The sequence below is a fragment of the Cibotium barometz genome, chromosome 32, assembly GCF_041138505.1.
Source record: "Cibotium barometz isolate CiBa-2024 chromosome 32, ASM4113850v1, whole genome shotgun sequence".
In the NCBI taxonomy this organism is placed as follows: Eukaryota; Viridiplantae; Streptophyta; class Polypodiopsida; order Cyatheales; family Cibotiaceae; genus Cibotium; species Cibotium barometz.
The window spans coordinates 27,365,393-27,375,113 of record NC_141077.1 but is presented as its reverse complement, the minus strand read 5'-3'; the positions used below and the strand labels follow the sequence as shown (position 1 = coordinate 27,375,113).

The 9,721-nt window shown below is 44.4% G+C and overlaps 1 protein-coding gene across 1 annotated transcript; it reads left to right on the top strand.

Moving 5' to 3' along the window:
• The first annotated feature begins 594 nt into the window (after positions 1–594).
• On the top strand, positions 595–4,079 carry LOC147620033 (cation/H(+) antiporter 18-like). Its single transcript, XM_086772682.1, has 3 exons — positions 595–1,095; positions 1,204–2,205; positions 2,562–4,079. The coding sequence occupies exons 1-3, from the start codon at positions 910–912 to the stop codon at positions 4,059–4,061; spliced, it is 2,688 nt and encodes an 895-aa protein (XP_086628808.1). The 5' UTR covers positions 595–909; the 3' UTR covers positions 4,062–4,079.
• Positions 4,080–9,721: the final 5,642 nt, after the last annotated feature.

Below are 9,721 nucleotides of genomic sequence, written 5' to 3'. Positions count from 1 at the left end.
GATTCTATCTTCATGTCCAAAGATCTTGTGAGAATAAAAAACCAATCTCCACATTAATGTAGCACGCTTGTACCTACATAAAATATTGTTTCTTTTATCTATTTTCTCTTATTTTTGTGAATTTCCAACGTTACGTTGGCCCTCTGTTCATTGGTTGAGAGCTTATTTTTCCAAACCGTAAAAGGCCCCAAAATGAGCTCCCTTTTTCCCTAATGTAACTTGCTGGATGATGGGTGTGTGTTGTAACCAACAAATGGGGGGTGCAATAAAAATAGCTAATTAGTAGCCAAACTAAAAAAAAATCCAGAGTTTATAGAAGCTATGTTTTTTTTTTCAAAAAAGAAGAGGCATTCTGATTTTGTGTGTGTGTGTGTTTTTTTTTGGGGGAGGGGGGGGGGGGGGGAGCAGTTATTAGCAGTGACAAGGGGTTTATTGTAAGGGACGCGTTGGCTTCAGAGAAACAAGGCTGGCCCTCATCACGACCGTCCACGCACGCGTGCCCCTTCCCCTCCCACGGTCGAGTGTGCTTAGAGAGAGAGAGAGAGAGAGAGAGAGAGAGGGAACCTTCTTCCATGTAATTGTGCCACGTACACCGCCTTCCCTCCCCCTCCCCCCTCTCTCTACCGCTTCGCACCACTCCATCAACCCTCAATTTTCTGAGATTTACGCACCATGGAGTCTAATCTCTGGTTTTCCCCCTTCCTCCCTCCCTCCCTTCCTGCACACAGAACAATCCCCTTCTGCCTCCCATGATCCTCCACAGCGCATGTGGAAATTTTTCTGCATCTTTGGAGTTCTCGTCCCCGAATTATGATCATCACCCATCTTCCATCACATTCTTATAACCCTTACGTTACAGCCTTGTCCTCACGCTCCTCTCTGCCAGCTTTCTGATCAGAGACGACCACCATGTCTAGCGGCGTCACCTGTAAGGCTATGTCTGCCGCCTCCAACGGAGTGTGGCAGGGAGACAATCCCATAAACTTTGCGCTGCCTCTCCTAATTGTGCAGATTTGCCTCGTGCTTGTGGTCACGCGAACAATAGCGATGGTTCTGAAGCTGGTCAGGCAGCCGCGCGTGATTGCTGAAATCATTGTACTAAGCACATTTTGCCTTCTTTTTAGATCATCAATTTTGGCTTGGCAGAATGAGTGATGGGAATTGCAGTCTTAATTATGTTGCTTTGATCCCTGTTGGTTGCAGGGGGGAGTTTTGCTAGGGCCAACTGCATTGGGTCGGAGCGCCACATACATGGACACCATTTTTCCTGAAAAGAGCTTAACAGTGCTGGATACAGTGGCTGATTTGGGCCTTCTCTTCTTCTTGTTTCTGGTTGGCCTCGAGCTTGATCTGCAGGCCATCAAGAGGACTGGAAAGCAAGCCTTGGTCATCGCAGCGGCGGGGATCAGCGCTCCTTTCGTTGCCGGAGTTGGCGTTTCTGTGGCTTTACACAACACAATTGCGAGCGACAGCAAGTTCGCGCCGTTTCTGGTGTTCATGGGCGTGGCGTTGTCGATAACGGCTTTTCCAGTGCTGGCTCGCATTCTGGCTGAGCGGAGGCTGCTAACAACGGATGTGGGGCAGATGGCGATGGCGGCAGCAGCAGTAAACGATGTGGTGGCGTGGATTCTGCTGGCACTGGCGGTTGCCTTGTCTGGTTCGAATAAGAGTCCGCTGATAGCGTTGTGGGTGCTGCTGTGCGGCTTGGCCTTCGTTGTGGTGATGTTCGTCGTGGTGAAGCCTGTGGTGTCAGTAATTGCAAGTAAAGTGATTGAGAACGAGCCTGTGAATGAGATGTATGTGGCAATAACCCTAGCTGGGGTTCTGGTGGCAGGATTTGTCACAGATGCAATAGGCATTCATAGTATATTTGGTGGTTTCGTCTTTGGCATTATCATCCCCAAGGAGGGGCCGTTTGCAGGGCTTCTAATTGAGAAGATTGAAGATCTGGTCACCATTCTGATGCTCCCTCTCTACTTTGCTGCAAGTGGTTTGAAGACCAACATTCTGTCCATCCATGGCGCTCAAGCATTTGGTCTTCTTGTGCTGGTCATTACCACAGCATGCTTGGGCAAAATTCTAGGCACATTTGTGGTGGCATCTCTGCACAAGATGAGTTACAGAGAGTCTCTCACCTTGGGATTCCTCATGAACACCAAAGGCCTGGTGGAGCTTATTGTCCTCAACATTGGCAAGGACAGAGGGGTAAGAGAAAATAGCACCCTTTTTTCTCCTCACATTTTGCATTTGAAATTGGCATGGAATTTGAAAGGTTAAAATGCATGTTGGTTTTGCCATTGAAATTGGCATGGAATAATGCATGTGGGTTTTCATAGTGTGATTGATTTTTTCATCAATCTGCATGATAGCAACAATCATTGGCATTTTTACATGGAAATTGGCATGCTAATGCATGTGAGTCTTACACAGTGTATCAATCTTGGCATGGAAATTGAAATGGTTAAAATGCATGTTGGTTTTTTACATTGAAATTGGCAGTGAATAATGCATGTGGGTTGATTGATTTTTTTTAAATAAAAAATTTCCCATCAATTTGACAGGTTCTAAACGATGAAACCTTTGCTATCATGGTTATCATGGCCCTCTTCACCACCTTCATCACCACGCCCGTCGTCATGGCTCTTTACAAGCCCGCAAGAAACCCCGTGCCTTACACCCGCCGGACCCTCTACATGCCCAACGAGAAGGTTGCAGATCCCGAGCTCCGCCTCCTCGCCTGCGTCTACGGCATGCCCAACGTGCACGCCACCATCAACCTGGTGGAGGCTGCCCGCGGCACCAGACGGCGGCCGCTCCACATGTACATCCTCCACTTGCTCGAGTTCACAGAGCGGCCTTCCTCCATCATGAAAGTGCAGCGCCTCCGGCGTAACGGGCGTCCCTTCTGGGACAACCACCACCTCCATGACATCGACAACATCGTTGTGGCCTTCGAAGCCTACGGTCAGCTCAGCAAGGTGAATGTTCGGCCCATGACCGCCATCTCTCGCTTCGACGACATGCATGAGGACATCTGCGCCACTGCAGGGGACAAGCGCGCCGCCATTATCGTGCTCCCTTTCCACAAGTACGCCCGCCCCATGGCCGACGGCGTGTGGGAAGGCCACAGCGCGGGGCTCCGCACCGTCACTCAGAAAGTCCTCCTACACGCCCCTTGCTCTGTGGGCATTCTGGTCGACCGCGGCATTGGCATCACCTCTCTGTCTTCCAGTTCTGTAGACCAGAACGTGGCCGTGCTCTTCTACGGCGGCCCCGATGATCGGGAAGCCCTCGCTTTTGGGTACCGCATGGCAGAGCACCCGGGCGTTAAGCTAACGGTTTTCAGGTTTGTGTTCGGGGACGATCCGTCGGAACACCACACGGTCGTGACGGTGCCGTCTGATCACGGCCAGCCTGTGGGCGGTGCCTTCGCGGGCCATGGCGGTGGAGAAGCCTTGCACACCAGATTTCTTGGTTCGAAATTTTCTATGGGCCATGAAAATTTCAATTACATGGTGACTGACATGGATTGGATCAAGGAGAGCAGGCTGGACGAGGATTATCTAGCGTTGGCAAAGAGGAGAAGCCCGACGGCGGCGGCGACGGCGGCAGCGGCGCTCCCCACCGCTACCAGCAATGTTGATGGGGCAGCGGTAACGGTGTTGCCAGCCACGCCGTCCATACGTTATGAGGAGAGGGCGGTGGCTGATCCTTTGGAGGCGGCGGTGGCGGTCGGGAGGATGGAGGAGTTGAGCCTCGTGGTGGTTGGGAGAGGGCGCAGGCCCTCGCCACTAATCGCGCCACTTGCAGGGCGGCACGCCGAGTACTTGGAGCTAGGTCCGGTTGGCGAGGCGCTGACGACAGCCTCGCCTGGGATCCGATGTTCCGTACTGGCGGTGCAGCAGTATGATCCGGCGCTAGTGCAAGAGGCGCCCCCTTCCAGCAAAGTGGTGGACATTTCGGCGCCTAAAGCGAGCGGCCTGCTCTCCCCAAGCCTCGTCGTCGTCACCGGCCCCGCCTGCTCCGCAAGCCCACCACCGGAAGCCGCTCCGCCTGTGTAGCGCCGCAAAGTAATGATCGTACGCTGTACATTTTTGAAAATATATTTTTGTATTATACATATCCTGTACATTTTTGAAATTAATCTTCATTTTTCTTCAGGACTTTTTTATTTACTCATTTTCATTCTCCAGCAAGCAAACACTAAGCCTAAAATTTGAAGAAAGTAGAAAGTCAGGTGACATCTTTATTTTTATTTTGATTTTTAACATTAAAATCGTCGTCGACCTACGCGCTCTTTGCGGCATAGAAAAGTGTTGTGTGTTTTTACACGTGTGTATCTCTTTCTATGTTACACCTCTCTCTCTATTATTTATATTTATATAATATATATATATATATAATTATAAAAAGTATACTTAAGTATATATATAATTATATAAAGTATACTTAAGTATAATTATATATAGACTACAATATAGTTGTGTGCGCCATATTTTTACACATCTGAGCATCTCTCTCTCTCTCTCTCTCTCTCTCTCTCTAAGTCGACATAAAGCGACGTATAGCGACTCCGTCTCCGAGTGTGTGTGTGTGCAAAAGAGGAGAATTTGCACTACCTTTCTATCACCCAAGTGTGGTAGAACGGCTAGTGGAATTGTCCTTGGGATGACATGAACCCACCTGGGTTCAAATCTCTCCGTTGATTGGGTGTATAACCCTCTAAGTCGACGTAAAGTGACTCCGTCTCCGTGTGTGTGTGTGTGTAAAAGAGGACAGTTCGCACTACCTTTCTATTACCCAAGTGTTGTAGATCGGTTAGTGGAATTGCCCTTGGGATGACATGAACCCACCTGGGTTCAAGTTTCGTCGTCGATTGGGTGTATAACCCTCTAAGTCGACGTAAAGCAACTCCGTCTCGCTCAAAATAACTACAAACACATATGTGCCACTTATTACCCAAGTTTTGTAGATCGGTTAGTGGAATTGCCCTTGGGATGACATGAACCCACCTGGGTTCAAGTTTCGTCGTCGATTGGGTGTATAACCCTCTAAGTCGACGTAAAGCAACTCTGTCTCGCTCAAAATAACTACAAACACATATGTGCCACTTATATCATCAAATAAGAAACAAAATCCAATGAAACATGCAAAGAACATCGTAGCTTTATAAAAAAGATAGAAAAAAACAAAATAGTGAGAATCAACCGATCGACCTAGCTATCATGAAAAAAATGACATGAACCCACCTGGGTTCATGTCATTCCGTCGATTAGGTGTATAACCCTCTAAGTTGACGTAAAGCGACTCCATCTCGCTCAAAATAACTACAAACACATATGTGCCACTTATATCATCAAATAAGAAACAAAATCCAATGAAACATGCAAAGAACATCGTAGCTTTATAAAAAAAGATAGAAAAAAACAAAATAGTGAGAATCAACCGATCGATCTAGCTATCATGAAAAAAATGAAGCTTGCTCTTCCTAGCGCCATCAACCATGGGCAATGCATCATGCCCAACATAGTAGGATGGTGATGCATCTCCGCTACATTCAACATTCAATGCGCATGTATTTTTCCTTGGTGGACCCAAACACAAAAGAGAGAAATATTAATAAAATGACATTTTTCAAAACTAGAATGCTTGGGTACCCTTATCCTCTTGATTGCTTGCACCTGTACGTTGTCAACGTACTTTGAAAGAACGTGTCCTTCCATTCACTTATAAACATCTTGAAGTGCTTGAACGAAGATGGACACTCCAACCTATGCCATTTCTGTAGCACGTCCTCTTCGTATACATGTCTTTCTTATATGAACAACTTATAGAGCTTGAACGAGCATGAACAACTTATAGAGCTCGAACGAGCATGAACATCAAGGCTATGATTATATTCGTCTCATGTGAGGAATCAATGGACATTGACAGAGCTCTCATAGTACATCACAAGGTAGATAACTCCAAACTCATTTACCACATTTGAATTTGAGTTACATATCAAGTCATAGGATTTTTCGTGCTCATTTGTGTGAGTGAAGTATAAAAAAAACCATACATAAAGTATGGCCGAGGAGTTGGCACAGTCCTCCCCGAAATTCTATAAACATAGGAGAACGTGCCTTTCCCCCATTTCCCAAATAGCACTTTCGATATCAAAAGTGGACCAAAACACCTTCAGTGTTGAAGGCGGCCATTAGTCCTACTCATGATACAAAACTCATTTTCAAATGTGGTAATGAATTTGTAATTTTCTAATTTGCGAGGTACTTTTGAATCCCCATCGAACATAAGAATAGGCTTGTTAAAGTTATGAAGAGAAGCAGAGCTATGGCTCCTTACCTCGAGCACATTGTGAAGGAGAAACTAAATGAAGGTGTGGGCACTAAGTGTCTTCTTTGTCACCCTAAGTGTCTCTTGTGATCACTATGCAACCAAAGATGAATAAAGTATAAATATATATTTACTCATGAATGGAAGGCGGAATACAAAGGGTCAAACACTAAGGGATTTTTTCTTTAAAAAAAAATCAAAGATTTCTCTTTTCTCTCCTCTCCTTGTGCCTTGGTTGGTTGTCCATGGTTAATATATAGTGTATATATATATAGTGTGTGTGTGTGTGTGTGTGTGTGTGTGTGTGTGTATATATACTTGAAAAAATTAAAGCCAACTGAGGGTTCTGATAAATCAAAGCATCAAGGGGAGGGGGTGACATAAAACTTAAAGTTTAATGTGTGTGAATATATATATATGTATACAATGTTTTTGATAGTCAACTTTGAATGGAAAACGTCTGAAGATGGACTGGCTAAAAAATATACAAATTGATGCTGGGTTGATGGATAATTATGAAGTGACCAAAAATAATAAAATCATATATGTAAGATGGCCAATCTGGGTAACGACGGACTAATTAAAGGGGGATGAGTTTGATGTTGGCGACCACAATGGCAATGAGTCTGTTGTTGGCGACCATGATGGCGATGAGACACCCCTTTCCCTGTGTCTTTGAAGATGGCGGTGGGACAAATGCTCCCCTTGGTGGTGCATAGAAAACATCTGAAGATGGAGTAGCTAAAGAACATTTAAAAAATATACAAATCGATGCTCGTTGAGACAGAGGGTGATTATGGAGTGACCAAAAATAATAAAATCATATATGTAAGATAGCCAACCTGATTAACGCGACGGACTAATTGAAGTGGGATAAGTTTGATGCTGGCAACCATGGTGGTGATGAGACATCCCTCTCTATTTGAAGATGGTGATAGATCTAGGTGATAGGCAAGTGGTGCAGCAACTCTTCTTCCTTGCCACCTTCTTGCTTTCTTGTAGTAGTGAGGAAAAAAGCTAGTTGTGTGTATGTGCTTGGAGCTTCGTTCGCTCTGCGGAGGATTTTGTAGGTGCACATAGAGTATTTTGCAAGTGCGTAAAGACCCTTCTTCAACTTTTTTTTAAGAGTTGGATTTCTGCTATATTCCCAGTGCACTTTTCCTTCACGACTATAAAGCATGTGCTTTATTTATTTTACCTTGGTTACCTTGTAACTTGCCATGTGGCATGTTGTACTCGCTTGTGCAAGCAACTTAGGCTACCCAACATAAAAATCCATTATAGTTAGCCTTACAAGACACAAATGAAGACCCAAACAAAGCTACACCAAGTGCTACAAAGAACTCGTACCAAAAAGAGTAACTCGTATATGAAGTAAAATAAATATACCCCTATCTCCTCATCAAGAACACTAATCCCGTATCTCTCCAAGCCCTCATCCATAACTCTGACCATGAATCCTAAAACAAAGTAAAAATAAGAAGTCACATAAAGAAACATGCAAATGTTTGTATCTCATTTGTATGTTAACACTTGTAATAATTTGCTATAATTTACATATAGATCCTTGTGGCTATCTAGCATAATGCTTGCATCATGTCGAGAAAAGGTGCACACCAAAGTGTTGGGTCTGTAAAGAAATTAAGTTATATAATATCATGTATATAAAAAAAACTATGAATAGAAATAAAAATATTAACCTTCAAACCTCAACCATTGACTCTAACAAAACAAGAGTAAATATGATGCCAGACATGTTTGTTCCTAAAGCAAAATGAAAATTTTCAAAATGCATACACAAAAGAAAGAGTGAATGCACAATTCAAGTCCACATATCCATATACATAGTGTAACGCCTCCGCTCTACGGCTGCGTCTTCCTCAAGCCGCCATAGCCTCGGCGTGGAGAAGAAGAGAGGGTGGAAGTCGGTTCACCTCCATAGCCTCGGCGTGGAGAAGAAGAGAGGGTGGAAGTCATAGCCTCGGCGTGGAGAAGAAGAGAGGGTGGAAGTCGGTTCACCATAGCCTCGGCGTGGAGAAGAAGAGAGGGTGGAAGTCGGTTCACCTCCCAACCATATAATGACGAGTTAGGGTTTCTCGTTGGGTTTTATACGAAAACCCTGGCCTGTGTCCACACCTCCTAGCCCGGCCGCCCATCTTACTTAAGAGCCGTGCTAACTTAGATGTGTACACACATGGACCAAACCCTAACGCCCATTAACCCCTGAACCCCGCTAGCACTAATAATACTCTCGAGACTCCGAAAGCTATTAACTTATGCTAGGGTTCGACTTCCGTAGGACCATAGTCCTGACACATAGACACACCTTCAGGTTTATACACACATACGATAGACACTGTAGAGAAAACATATACACATAAGATATAATCAACCGCCGTGTATATGCACACACATAGAAAGACACACAATCCACTACAAACATGCGTGTGCACACACATATCTAAATGCAGATAGCTCGAGAGGGATATCTGAAATTGTAACTTAGAAGCATCCAAGATCTCCTTATAAACAATGCAGACAAACTCAAGAGGGATACCTGAATTTGTCACTTAGAAGCATCCAAAATCTCCTTATAAACAATGTTGGTTGGGTCGTAAGCCTGTGACTTTTAGATAGAGTGAAAAAACCCTTATCACTATCAGAAACAACAAGTAAAACCTTCATTGCATGAGAAGTTCGTGCTCAAGCCAATGCAACATATAGTTGCCCATGTGTAAAAATAGGTGTGACTAAGGAAACTCCAACACACTTAGGGTTTGCCCTTGTGATTTCTTTATTATCATTCCAAATGCCAATTACACAGGAAATTATCTTCGTCTCCTCTTGGTGAATGGTAATTGTGTTGTAGTGCATAAGAAGGTATTCGGTGGGGTAAAACCCTTTCCCCAAATTTGGTGTCGACAATGATTTTAGCCTCCAACACTTTTGAGTGGAATACCTTACATAACAACCATGTACCATTACAAAGGCCTCGTCTTAGATCATCCAATTTATGCAGCAACGCAATAGGGGCTTCTAGTTTTAAAACCAAGCAATGATATGGATATCCTCCCCCCAAATTGAGTCCATTTAAAAACTCAGTAGAGTATAGAAAAGAATTGTTCTCATCCTCAACAATAGAATTTACACTGAAATACTATCTAGCCTCACCAAGCATTGCATCCAATGCAATTGTGCTAACAATATCAACTTCAATGTTTTTTAGAGCAAGGATGGCGCGCTCACTAAGTATACATCATAGGCCATAGTAGTTGTCAGCTTTGAGTAGACCCAATTAGCTGTCTCCTAGATGATCTTTGTAAAACCATGTTTATTGGAAGATCACTCATTGCTTTCATAAGAGTTTGTTGAAACAATCCACTCT